We start from the raw sequence: 13,798 nt of genomic DNA, 5'->3' as shown, positions 1-13,798 counted from the left end.
GTAACACATCACGTCACAAGTGTTTATCTCTTCGTCTTCAGAATCAGCAACTCACAACTTCTGTCGCAAAGTTAAGTGTCTCTGCATACAAAAGGCAGTAATAGTCATTGATAAAGTCCGGTGTACCATATCTATGATGTCATTGGCTTTGCTGGGATTTGGCATTGCATTCTGGTCCATTGAGGCCACTGCTTGTCTGGACACAGAATTTTGTTGTGCCACGTATACCACTGCAGAAATGTCTGTGCCTAAGTGACCTACCAGTAAAAATACACAAGTGCTATCAGAACAGCTGCAATATCATATTCTCATGCAAGAGACAGATAGAGAGACTCATTAAAGACCACCTAGACCAGACATCCTCAGGTGGTCCTTTTTCCCCATTTCTGCGACATTGGCCAGAACAGCCCTCCCCCCAAATGAGCATGCCAACACACTGACGCCTGAAAATATGCAAGAATCACAACAACATATGCAATAAGAGACACAGTTAATTCTTGTGTTATGAAGACTTTAAAGAGATCACCACTTTGCCAGACCATTCACAACAAGGTATTACCGGGAAGGAAAAAAGTGTAAAGCACCTCAAATGAAAAAGTTAAATAAAAACAACAATCAATACAGACTTGGAGAGATTCTGGACAGCTTGTTTTCTTGTACTGCATGTTTCTTTTTTTTACCCAAAATGTCTTTGATCGTTGACGTTTACATTTATTTTTAATCGCAAGAACCTTGGCATATATGTGGTATTGTCTCAACAATTTTGTTGCCAATTAAAAATGGCTGTTTACGGTTTGATCATCCCCCATAATTGGCAATGGAACTGTCGCAGCAAACAGGTTTGTGGATCTGATACTGAGTCGCAATGTGACTTTAAAGGTAAACCCGTTGTAGGAATGTTTCTCGTAATATGTCACAGTTGCTGTCGTGCTTACACGTCTGTGGCGTCATGGCAACAGCTATTTGGGGGTGTATGAAAATATTGATGCACTTGAGTATTGCGATATTGACCATGAAAGCCAAAGAGTACGGGATAATCGGCACCTTTTCACCTGAGTGAAGCAGTCTCGGCCAAGATTGTCGCAGGCTTTTGGGGGGGGGATTGTTGCGTACCTGATTTCTAAAGAAAGATTGGGCCGATCACTGGTGGCGTGTTTCCTTAGGCCTTTGTTTTTGGCAATGAAATTGGCAGGAGAAAGTGAAAATTACGGGATTCGCTGTGATTGGTGAAACTCATCGGAAAAGCCAACAGTGATTGATCAGATTTGCGGCATAGTTGCAAGGTTGCGGAGATTGGTTTAATTGAAGTAATTTTTTGCCATCTGGGCAACTTCCCCGGAAAGACTGGTGAAAAAGCTCCAGGGGATCCTAGCCTTGCTTTGTTGGCCTTACACAGGGAATCTTGGTGTATTTGGATTTCTGACATGCCAGGTATCTGGAGCAGCATAGTGAAGTTTGATTTGGACCCTTTTTGCATTCTTCATGTAATCACGCTTCTTACGGTGACATATTCTTAAGAGACAATCCGCTACACGTTGCATCCTTTAAACATTAAATAAGCTCAACACTACCCCCAAGAAAATAAAATTTTTCACATCATACCAATGGACATTCAACCCCATTCAAGTGGCCAGTGTTTTTGTTTACTGTCTTTTGGTCAAGGTCACTTTGTTAAAATATCTAAGCTTTAGTATTAAGCTTTATAAAAATAAATATTTCCCAAAATGCGATTCAATAAACTTAAGAGGGTTATTACAAAAAAAGTGTGTAGGCATATTTAGGAATGATTGCTGTTTAGTGACTGAGTTAATATGAAATGAAGCCCAGTGTTGTTGCCATTACTGACTGGCCAGACCCCTGAATGTGGACACGCAGCACCTCCAGCCTGGTAGTTAGTATTTGCTTTATGTATTAGTTTAGCAGTTGTGCACGAAGAGGAGCACTGCACGAAGAAAAGGAAAAAAAGTGCATCTATTCTGATTTTACCACAAATAAAGGTTTGAATTTGCAAATGAAATCAGTGTTTTAATCTGTCTTACTCTGTGTATGTGTGACCTTTAAAAAGTGTAGACAAGCAGAAACAGTGTCAAATATGAAATCACTTTATTTTCAGTTTAATGCATTCTACACAATCGTATGAAAATATCTCTTTAGAATGTGTATAAAACACGAGGTGAATGGACTTTAAGCTAGCTACAGTTCCCTTCTCATCCTTTTATTATAAGGCTACTCTAACAAAATCAAAGTATTTTAAAACTCATCAGAATGGTTATGCTGTAAAAGGTTAACAGGAGCAGGAGTAACCTTGTATTTGAGTGTATGTAAATGTAATACATGTGTATTTCATGTTTTCAGTCTACCACCATCATAATTTGATTTATGAGCTACCTGTTAAATTAGAACAATGAAGGAAACACGGCAGCTAAATGAGAAGATTTTTAAAAAGATCAGTCACAACGCCAACAATTGCACATAAACTCTGGAACTTGTGGAAGTACACAAATGTCAACATATGCATATGTTGGGCAATTTGCATAATTAGCATTAAATAGCATAATCGCCTATTTGGACAATATGGGAGTGGTTTTGGCGGTTATTGGGGATGCTGAATCCATTTCTGACATTTTCAAAATACAAAATGGCCATTTCAACCAGAGTGGACATATTTCAACTCCCAGTGGGCCTATTTTGATAAAAATTTGGGTACCTAGCACATAGTATGTAGTTGACTGAGGCTTGCTAAACCTGTTGGAGCACAGAGCTAAAAAGGGCACTGCGTTTCAATTGTTGTAGCCTTTCCTATTTCGGTCTCTTATGAATACAACGGAAACATGCTATCCAAATTTTGCGAGATAATAGGGTCCTAGGGTAACTTATTACGCGTTGGTTAATTGTTTAATGGAGCTTTCAGATTTTTACATACTTCATTAGTGTGTATTTCAGACTTAAACATCTAAACATTGTGCATAAAAGCCCAAGTGGAGCAAAATAAGACCACTTGTAAACATTAGCTGAATCAGTAATTAATATCATATGGAAGCCCATTTCCGCCAATGTGACGGGGAAAAAAAGGATTCTGTAATTCATTATAATTTACCTTTTACTTTCACAAAATATTGTCTTAGTATCTCAAAATGAGAATCTCAATATTTAGATTTTTTCATTATTTTGAGATCTCATCTCATCTTCATTCACTTACCGGGATCGGGTCGCGGGGATAGCAAGTCTAGCAGAGGACCTCAAACTTCCTTATTTTGAGATTCTAAGTCAAAACATTGATAAAGTTTCAAATTATTTTGAAATGCTAAAGAAAAAGCTTCATTATGACTCACAGAATCTTTTTTTTTTTCTTTTCTCGTCACATTGGCGGAAATGGGCTTCCATAGTGTCAAGATAAAGTGCATTGATTTCTAGGTGAATCTTGGCTTTGGTTGAAGGAAGGCTCTGCCTTCTTGTTGTCTGGCACTTCAGGGCCTGTTGGTCCACAATCATTTAGAGACAGAAACAGAATTATAGCTGCGTAGCAGTCAGTCGGGGGCCAGGCATTTTGAGGAATGACATGGAACCAAATTTATTATTAAAAGTTGTGTCTGTCAGCAGTGTCTGTTATTATTTTATCTTGATTTACTGTGATAAACTGAAGTTTAAAGATGCTCTATTTCCACTGACTGCAATAATCTACATTTAAAATAGTGTCAAAAATTCAGCTTTTGAGATTCTAAAATTTACCACACTATATTTAAATATGTTAGTACTTAATATTTAGAAAAACTAAGTGAGAGCATCTGAACATTTCTGTTTTAGCACATATGACTGATATGAATTATCAAAAATGTAAACTTTAGATGGTTGCTTTAGCGCCACCGTTGGATGAATAGCCCAGTTGAGAAAACTTGGCATAAGACTGAACCTATGTGCAAAATTGTGTTTATTTTCATGCATGGAAAGGCGGATTTCCTCATTGGAAGAAGAAGAGCAGAGCTGCCCGGCCCCTAATAATAAACTGTCCTCATGTGTGAGCTGTAAATCAGCCATAATTGCCTCTTTTACACAAATATCATGTGAAATAATTAAAGTCACTACTCTGTGTCTTTGTTCACTCAGCGTCCTGTCAGTCGAGCAGCAGGGCACAGCTGAGCCCGCTCATTTGTTGGTCGCTTTTTCGAGCTTGCCTCTGATCTGTCCTTGGTCCTCGCTCGTGTCTGACCAGAAGTCTGGGTTGTCTTGGTACCATTTTACTAAAAGACACAAAACACAGGAATTAATTGCACACATTATACAGAGGGAACCATCTCTTCATCTGCTTCCATCTATATTTAGACAGTTTGAGCTAAAATGTACTCCTTTTGTGGATCAGGGCTTTAATGTACTGACCCTGTCTCCTCGCTATAGATATTTTTTTCAATCTAGAGGCCTGTGGTGTGTGTGTGTGTGTGTGTGTGTTACTGTACCAGTCTGTCGAATGCCTTCAGCCCAGGACACCTGAGCTCTCCAGCCCAGCTGCTGCAGCTTCTCACAGCTGATGGGGTAGCGCAGGTCGACACGTGGCCTACAGAGCAGAGGTCAGTGGTTTTGAGATTTCAGATGTGTCTCATGTTGTTATGGACATCAGCTCACGGTCCTGACAGCTTCATGAAACAAATGTATGACTTTTCCAATTGGCCTAGGTAGGGACTTGTGGAGATAATTATATTGTTATATACTATATTAACAGTTACTCACCAAAATAAGACATTTTCACATTTTTATAATTGGATCTTGGGTCGACTCGTGCTGGGAGGTTGCCTCGGTATACAACAGCTAGTACCTCTGCATATACTGTATTAAGCTTCTAAAGCTCTTCAGGTTTTCATATGATGAAAACCCGCAACTTTTAGGCCACGAGAGCGCAGAACTTTTCCCATATTGAGTGCACAGCAAATTTTGTTCAATTCCTACCAAAATATTGATTTGAAGCCTAAATATAGCTACATTAAGACACATTAACACACTGTAGAGTGACTTTGTAACCACTCTTTATGGTTGTAATACTTGATTTCTGCACTGGTGACTCACCTGTCGGGCACAAACTCGAGCCAATCATTCACCTCAGAGTCTGGCACATTCTTGACCTAAAAAAAAACACAGATTAATACATCTTTACAATCACTGTATCTGACACTTGTAACGTATTTGTACATGTACCGCTATACGTTTGAATTAGGAGAACGGTTCCTGAACCCACCATCTTGACAAGTTCCCTGGCCAGTTGCATGATGGGAATCTCGCAGCCTGTTCCAATATTGTAGATTTCTCCCACAGTCCCTTTCTCTAGAACCAGCAGAAAGGCGCTGACAGCGTCATCGACAAACAGGAAATGGCGGGATTTAGGGAGGGTTCCCTGGATGGTGCTGTGGCAGAGAGGAGAAACAGAAACCCAGGTTAGAATGTAGCTTCACTCTGCTTTTCTCTTAATGTATTAAATCAAACAAATACTACTGTTGTTATTACATATTTGTATATTTTTATATATACAAGATTTTTTTTCAGGGTCACTGCATAATTAAAAGTAATTGCACCAGAGTTTGCTAACAGCTAATCTGCATCTGTTGTCGCTTCATTTCTTAACTCATTTATTCACGCATTTATCTAGTTATAAAAGTATGAACAGATAAATAAATGTGTGAATACATTGATAAGTAAATAAATTAATGTCTCATTTAATTTGTGATTGATTTATGGTGACAATTTAGCATTTACTTATATAATTATGTATACATTTGTTTCATTTTTACTTATATATCAAATATTGTATTTAGCAATTAAAGTCATCATCATTACTGCAATTCATTAATTTATTGAGTGTGCCTGAAAGCAATGCTATTATTCCCAATACTTTTATTCTTCCGTGTCCGGTTTTTCGGGTCCGAGACTATCGCTCGCCACAGTGTTGTGGTCCGCACACATACACACAAAAAAAAGGAGGGGTAATGCAAAAACGTGCCGGCTCGACGCGGGACAATGTAGTGGCTATGAGCTTTTCGTAAAGCAGGTCTTCGCCAAAAAGCCGGTTTGTGCCGATAAAGTCGCCACAAAATCAACAAGGCGCGTACGAAAAGAATGAAATGGGTTGTGTATTGGAAGAAATGCTCCAGCAGCTTAGAAAGTGTGGTTCCGAGCAATCAATCCACCCTCAGAGTTGTAGAGAGAAGACACAAACATTTGTCAAACCAAACTAGAACTTTGGTAACCTGCTCGTCTCAAAGGCCACAAATGTCAGCTGCCCCTAAGCAGACACAGGCCGAGTCCAGGCAGCCACTCAAAATTTCTTCAGGAATTTTCTAGTTTAAGCTTTTATTATATAATTACATATTTATTCATTTATATAAGCATTTAAATATATCATTATTTATGCATTTATATATTTAATTTCAGCCCTAAAAACCCTCCATAGATACAACCAGTAAAACCTTGTACTTATTCTAAAGTTCAAACAAACCTACCATTTCTTGTTCATTTGCAAGAGGGTGAGAAACCTTGGAATGACCTGAAAGATCAAGAAGATGGTTGCTGCTTTTAAAAGTCAATATCTTCGTCACTGTAAGATGTGTTGAGTTTAAACGTGAAAAGTGAAAGATCGTTCTTGTTTATCTGGAGCATTTAGAACAGAACAAAACCAGGTAAGGACACTTTTTGTACAACCGTAAAATGTGTCAAAAAAATTAAAAGCTTGAACAGATATCTTGTTATTATTCTATTGTGTTATAATTATACAAATGGAGCAATGATTAAAGTCAAGTGTTGTCAGTGAGGTGCGGTACCTTCTCAGTGTACTGCCTGGGCCCGTAGATGTTGTTGCTCCTGGTGATGATGATGGGAAACTGGTAGGAGAAAAACACTGCACTGTTTAAACATACAGATAGCCAGAAGGAAATTAAGAATTCACTGTCACATAAGACTGAGAAAAGAGGCAAATTCTTACAACTTAGAAGCTGAAACTAGGGAATGTTGGGCAGTTATCGTTAAAAAAACATTCTTTAACACAGTAAAAAGCCAAGAACTAAATAAAAACCTGTTCATTTGTGTCATTTAGAAGCTACCTCCCTGCCTGTGTGGTGTGTGTACCTTATATTCATCCCAGTAGGACCTGACCAGGAACTCCGCTGCTGCTTTAGTGGCAGAATATGGGTTGGAGGGCCTCACTGGACTGCTCTCATCAAACACCTGCAGAGAACCAACACCCAAAACCCGTCAGTAAATGACTCAAAAAGCCAACCCCCCCCCCCGTCAACAGATTCGCCGTTCACTGACCTCGTCCAGACTGGCTCCGTACACTTCATCGGTGCTGACGTAGATGAAGCACTGCGGCTGGTGTCGGGCCTGATGGGCGGCTCCCAATAACACTCTGGTTCCATCGATGTTGACACGCTGGAAACTAGCCGGACTTTCAAATGACGTCTCTGAGCGAGGGAAGAGAAAAAGACCATAAAATCATAACACTGTTTCTTAAGGTGAGACACTACAGGTGAATGGGGTAAAGATTTTAACGAACAGACTTGAACAACCGCTGCTCACCGACGTGTGTTCTGGCTGCCAGGTGGAAGATTACATCAATGCTTTCTGAGTTGAAAATGTGATTTACCAGCCGCGAGTTACACACATCTCCCTGTTGAAGAAGTAGATTTAAATAGTCAGATTGCTAGATCGTAGATTTTTCATATTTAAGATAAAGGACCAAATCTTTCTAGTTTAACAACACTGATGTCAGCAGCTCTCACTCTGATAAAGGTGTAGTTCGCTCTGTCTTCGACACTCTCCAGACTCTTGGGGCTGCAGCAGTAATCCAACTGGAGGAGATCAGTGAGAAATACTGTAAAACTTCCAATAAAAGCAGGGTCCCTAATAGACGCAGGTTTCTTTTAAAAGCCTGGCGTGGCTACACGTTTTGACAAATAAACGCAGGTCTCGAATAGAGGCCTGGTCTGGATTTTATAGAAATTATCTCGATGTATAAATCCTCTTAAAACCCACCAGGTCGCCTGATGGTACATACAACACACTTAGGATGTCAACATGAGGTCAACTCACTCAGAGATAAGCTTGCCCAGAATTTTTATATTTGCAAGGAACTGGAGTGAGGAAAAAAACGAGAGTGGAGACTTACATTATCCAGGTTAATAATTCTCCAGTCTGGGTGTCTGTGGACCAGGGAACACACAAGATGGGAGCCACTGGAGAGAGAGATGAGGAGGGGGAGAAACACATAAGACTCCCACATTGCTCTGATGTTTGTGCCAAAACAGATTAAAAAAAATCAGCCAACTAAGTATCACTATTTCACTAACTAATGTGATGTGCACACTGGATACAGAATCATTTTTAAAAAAGCCTTTAAATCCAAGAACTAATATCCATGGCCCCTGCTAATCACTATAATTATTACTATTTATTACTATAATATTATCACCTGTAATGTCGCTGTAGAGTTTCGATAAAACAAATGATAGTTATCCAGTGAGCTAGGTTTTACATGTTTATATTTCAGTATGAACTGTATTCGTTGGTTTTAGGTGTCTGAGTGTAACGTTAGTGTAACGTTAGTGACTGAAGAGTGAGGGAGGTCACAGTTCGTTGCCTTGAGAAACTAAACGATGAGCCGAAAATGGATAACTTTCAGTCCTATCCTTCTTCTAAATATGAACTCACTACTTGAACTCACATGAATCCAGAGCCTCCAGTCACCAGAACAGTCCTGCTGCAGTCCATCCTCTGCTCACCGTCAGCTGTCAGTTCCCATTAAACTCTCCTACAGACATAATAACAGCATCGTTATCGTTTGTATTTCCCGTTATTCAGCCTGCTAGCTAACTGGGAGCACAGGTACAGAAGTTCTCTATTTCCTGTAGTACAGTAGGTGCATTGTGTAATGTGCGACAGTCTCCGGTCGGTTTACGGCAGTGTTGACACGTTGAAAATGGGTGGGACGTTTATGGCATGTAGCCTGGTTTCTGCTCTCTGATTGGTTATTTTACCTGGCGGCGCGAATATGCGCTGTTTGATTGCGTGAATCCCAAATCAATCAAACTGTCAGCCCTGCCCACAAGGCTGGACAACAGTGTCAAGTGAGCTACAAGAAATATGTAACGTCCGGAACTGATTTTCAAAATAAGAGTGATTACATTAAAATATATTTACTATCTTTATACTTGCTTTTCGAATGTTTACATAGTTTTTGTTTAGTCAAGTCACATTACTGTTTAAAACCTTACATATACTAAACAACTAAACCGTACTCTCAGGAAATAAACTACTGTTACACAATTCAGTGTTATGGATTTTACAATGCATTACAGCTTTAGTTTAATCCATAATTTAATATAAAATCCCAATGAGTGAGTCTTGATGTTTTTGCGTCACTGGTCTGTATACCATAAATCTGTTTAGCTCTACTTTGTGTGAGAAAATTAGATGCGAGCTTTTACTTGAGGACAGAAACACCCAACTTCCGGTCTCATCCAGGGTGACTGTGGATGACTTGACGCAGCTGGTTTACTTCTGGCTTCGTGGCTCATTGAATTGCTCAGCTAACGTTTATTTGTCGATAACGTTAAAAAAGCGTAAGGAGAAAATGTCGTATCTATTAGCCGCGTTTGTAGCTGTGGTTCTTCTCAGTTCGGAGGCTTTTGGGAAAACCGTGACGGGACTTTTTAAGAGCGAAGTAGCGAGACAGCAGAATGGCCAGTTCATCACTAAATTCATGTACCAAGGTAACGTTAACGATGCTGATGTTGCTAACGTGTCATTTCAGCAGTGACAGGGTTAGCTTCAATTCAGCATTAATACTAACGTGGCATGATGGCGTGTTGATTCAGTTCACTGTTTTTCTTCTTCTTGCTTTTTTTAATTTGCTATTGGCTAACAGATTGGTGTAACTAGTATGTCACCACTTTATTTGATATTGAGCTAGATATTCCAGCATCATCAGAGTATGTCTTATTATTAAGCATTATCACATTTAGGGTGACTTTCTGTGAGTGCTTCAGTAGCAATGCTCCAGAACACTTAAAGTCCCCCTCCAGTCAAAAAAAAAAAAAAGTTTCTTCTTTTTCCTACAGTGTGATGTTTGATCTTCACTGTGTAGAATGATGTATGNNACTAGAAGGATGTTTTCACATTTAATCTGCTGAGAGCGGAAAGTTTCTCTGTGCTCAATGAAAATCTGATTTAAGAGGCGGGGCCTACGAGCATACTTTGTGACATCACAAATAGTTTTTTAGTCAAACCTGGTCTTCTAATGTAAAACAAATATGAATTTTACGATGATACATAAGAGAGAAACACAGCAAGTCATCACATTTAAGGAACCTGGAACCAGACATAGTTAAAAATAATTTAAACAATTAATGAATGTAGTTTATTTAACTTTATTTGTGTAACTTGCATCACTTTGTTGACTCACTCTGGTCCACCATAGATGTTCTGCTAGTTGTTCCCTGCACTTATCTTAATAAAAAATAAATAAATTACCCTAGATGTTTGGCCACAATTGGTTTTCATTATTATTTCAGTAATTCACTCACTGACTTATTGATCTAAATAATCACACAACAGGAACATTGTATATTTCATTAGTAGTAGCAGTAGAAAAGTTAAAAAAAATCAAAAAGAGAGGGAGAAGAACAAACAAACTTTAAATATTTACAAGCTCAAAGAAACTATTTGCATACAAGCCATAAGAACACTCTGATCCGGAGAGAAAGAGTGAGAGAGGTCAAACATGCCACCACATGCACTGACTGCCTGCATGGCCCAAGAGGAGAGGGAGAGACCCCGGCAGAAGAGCAATATAATATGTTTGAATATATTTCTCGCCATTTGAATAAGTTGCTAAATTTGTCACTAGTCACTTTTTAGAAATAACGTTGCCAAGAGGGTCTGAAAAGTTGGCTCTCTCTGTGATTGATTCTGTGTGTGTAGGTGTCTGTCGGACGTAGTGTAGAGCTCATACCGGTGCCACTTCATGTTTTTTGATAATTTCAGAGAGAGAGAGAGTCTTTCTTAAGTCGAATAAAACGTGTCACTTTCCCGATTGCTCATTCATCCTGTCTCTCTCTCGCCCGTAGGTGCTAATGGTCTGCTGGTGTGCAGGCTGGACAACTCCGCTCTGGCTACCGAGAAGGAGTCCAGATTGCTGCTTTATCAGGATATGGACTCAGACCTGGACAACCTCAGCTGCTCCGAAAGGCTCTCCAGAGCTCAGTTCACCAGTAAGGACCAGGGTTCACTTATACAGAGTGCTGAGCTCTGATATGGTGGATGTGTCGCAGCTGTATTGATTTATTCCTCTGCTCTCCTTCCTCCACACTGTCACCTCATCTCACCGCGTTCGTCCTCTTCCTCCCCCTGCTTTAGTTTCTCTCAGTCAAGAAGAACACAACCAGACGATCCCTCGTCAGTCCTCGCCCACAGCCTGGCAGGCCCTGTATGCTGACAGATACACGTGTCAGGTAACAGCAGTTGCTTTTAGTTTTTAGGTTAGTTTTGAGAGGTGAGTTTGCTCATATTTAGTGTTAGATTTTTTTATTGTAAATATTTTGTTTTGGATTGGTTTTATTCAGTTTAAGGGATTTATTAGAGATCTTTTTTTTAATAGCATGACCGGCCAAAACGCACACTCAAAGGCTTCAGAAGAACTATGATATCGTTTAGTTAGTGTTTGTTTTTTTCTCAAGCCCAGTTTTTACTTTTAATTTCAGTTACCTAAATAATAAACAGCCCGATGAAAAGAGCTGCGATGGTGAAGCATTAATGAAATGGGTGGGTAGCGTCACTGGTCCGACAATCACTTTTTACAGACCAAGCTAAAGAATGAAAGCTAACCTAACTGAATGAGGTTACGAGTAGCCAATGAGGAGCAGAGCATGGATGGGAAAAAAATAAGGCGTCCATCAGGGCCTTGGAAAACTGGTACTGAGACTGGTACTGGAAGTTCATCACACTAAGTTTCCCTCCTTGTTTCCCTCTCCTCTTTCTGTTTCCTGTCTGTCTCTCCAGGAAAGTGCGGTGATCCCTTCTCACGCTGATCTCAGTTTTACTGTCTTGCTGTTCAACGCCGACTCAGCTGGAAATCCTCTGGAGCACTATAGCGCGGAGGAGGCAGGTCAGACTTCCCGAATATTCCCAGGATTCACAGCAGCTGATTGGCTGGATATCAGGACATTAGCTTACTATACTTATACGAGCATCCTCCTGGGCATCACCCAAAAGTGACACACACTAGACTGAACGCTGGAAAACAACTTTAATTTCATAACAATCATTTTTAGAATAATGTTAATATATGCAATGTTCCTATATTTAATTCGGAACATTGTCCACACTAGTTTGCCGTTTACAAATCATCCCATCAGCCAACACCATGAAGCAACATGACACAGCCAGCCGGTAACCCCATCTTAGCTTAGTTAGCTAGTTGGATGCGCTTGCCTTCCATCGCTCTTGGCTAGTAGTCGTTGATTTTGTACCGTTACATCATTTATTGTTGGCCGAAATCAACACTGTTTGTCATAATACATAAGTTAGTATCATAGATCACGTTAGCTTGGAAGTCATTTGCGAGTCCATGTTAGCCAACTAAGATATCGACTCATATTTTGCCAGCAATAACATTAGCAAGCAACCAAGCCAGGTTAGCCAGCCAGCTCTAACCCAGCCACGCTGAATAACGTTATCCAGCACCGACAAATTAACCCGCAAACGGCAAGCCAACTCGATTTCACTATGTTAGCTAGCAGTTTGTCCGCGTTAGTATGCAAGCAAACATTAGCCGGCTAAAACCACAGTATCACAATATCTTTGGCGAGCTTTGCGGTTATGCTAGCTTTGACTTTGACTCTGTTGTTGTGGGTTTGTTGACATTAGCGGATAAACGCCAGAACCTTTACATAGAAAACAGTCCACAGGCTGTTCTAAACAAGATCTCATTTTTAATGTTACGTTACAGCCTGTTCACACATTAACATAAACATAAAATGCTTCAGAATCTTACATATGGCACCTTTTAAGAAATTGTACACAACATCTAAGTATGATCTCTGACTTTAACGTCTGTTGTATTCAATTATTAACTTTCTCTCTCACAAATCTCTGCTTGAAGTCACTTCTATCAACCTAAATAGAATGATCCACTTCGACTGCTTGATGCTTGTGTGGAGTTATTACAAAAGAAGTTTGTGTTAACTATTTAAATGATAGAAAGCCCATAATGGTTTACCAGATGTTATGTTGATACTTTCCCTGCACAGATGTATCACTATAATTTTATTATAACTTGAGTTTATATTTTGATTTGTAAAGAGATGACTGCATCCTTCATGTGGGAACAAAATGTTTCCTTCCTTTATTCTCTCTCCCAGGTCTCCAGAGTTTTTACTTCCTCCTGCTGCTGGCCTACTTTATAGCCTGCTGCATCTACATCCAGCCTCTGTACCAGGCTCTGAGGAAAGGAGGGCCCATGCACACCGTCCTCAAAGTGCTGACCACAGCGCTGGCGTTACAGGGCTGCTCCGCTCTCTGCAACTACATCCACTTAGCCAGGTAGAGGGTCTTGGAAAATCTTTGACTTCAGTTTCCTCAAAAAAATTCTACTTATTTAATAAAGCAACATTACGTAAGATTTGCTTGTGTCAGAGTACAATACCAGTGTGGTAAATATGGACAGCTGTACATTACTTATGATTACTTTACTTACTTACTTGACAACTTGACAACACCAATCAAGTGCAACAACACAAGACATTGCAAGCCAGCTAACATTACT

General features: G+C 39.7%; 2 protein-coding genes across 2 annotated transcripts in view; one reads left to right on the top strand and one right to left on the bottom strand.

Moving 5' to 3' along the window:
• Positions 1 to 2,086: 2,086 nt before the first annotated feature.
• Positions 2,087 to 8,920, bottom strand: LOC118340079 (dTDP-D-glucose 4,6-dehydratase-like). Its single transcript, XM_035677937.1, has 12 exons — positions 8,699 to 8,920; positions 8,144 to 8,210; positions 7,758 to 7,826; positions 7,555 to 7,645; positions 7,291 to 7,439; positions 7,105 to 7,203; positions 6,801 to 6,860; positions 6,483 to 6,526; positions 5,225 to 5,390; positions 5,056 to 5,111; positions 4,452 to 4,549; positions 2,087 to 4,238 (listed from the first exon to the last, which is right to left on the bottom strand). The coding sequence occupies exons 1-12, from the start codon at positions 8,743 to 8,745 to the stop codon at positions 4,144 to 4,146; spliced, it is 1,041 nt and encodes a 346-aa protein (XP_035533830.1). The 5' UTR covers positions 8,746 to 8,920; the 3' UTR covers positions 2,087 to 4,143.
• A 599-nt stretch (positions 8,921 to 9,519) lies between these two features.
• The window catches only part of gpr180 (G protein-coupled receptor 180), an 8,465-nt gene continuing 4,186 nt past the window's right edge, over positions 9,520 to 13,798 (top strand). Inside the window, exons 1-5 of the mRNA XM_035677871.1 lie at positions 9,520 to 9,746; positions 11,103 to 11,246; positions 11,392 to 11,486; positions 12,034 to 12,139; positions 13,395 to 13,575. Coding sequence (XP_035533764.1) covers positions 9,608 to 9,746; positions 11,103 to 11,246; positions 11,392 to 11,486; positions 12,034 to 12,139; positions 13,395 to 13,575 — 665 coding nt within the window. The 5' untranslated portion in view covers positions 9,520 to 9,607. The remainder of the gene's footprint in view (positions 9,747 to 11,102; positions 11,247 to 11,391; positions 11,487 to 12,033; positions 12,140 to 13,394; positions 13,576 to 13,798) is intronic.

Source organism: Morone saxatilis, unplaced genomic scaffold (genome assembly GCF_004916995.1).
Source record: "Morone saxatilis isolate NCDOM2014 unplaced genomic scaffold, NCSU_SB_2.0 Contig6, whole genome shotgun sequence".
NCBI lineage: Eukaryota > Metazoa > Chordata > Actinopteri > Moronidae > Morone > Morone saxatilis.
The sequence above is the reverse complement of the archived record's forward strand: the minus strand, read 5'-3'. Positions and strand labels throughout refer to the sequence as shown.

Coding starts and splice junctions, on each gene's coding strand:
- LOC118340079 (XM_035677937.1), bottom strand. CDS start 8,745: ATGGACTGCAGCAGGACTGTTCTGGTGACTGGAGGCTCTGGATTCAT. Junction 7,646..7,757: donor CGAACTACACCTTTATCAGA/GTGAGAGCTGCT, acceptor CTTCTTCAACAG/GGAGATGTGTGTAACTCGCG. Junction 7,440..7,554: donor GGCAGCCAGAACACACGTCG/GTGAGCAGCGGT, acceptor TCCCTCGCTCAG/AGACGTCATTTGAAAGTCCG.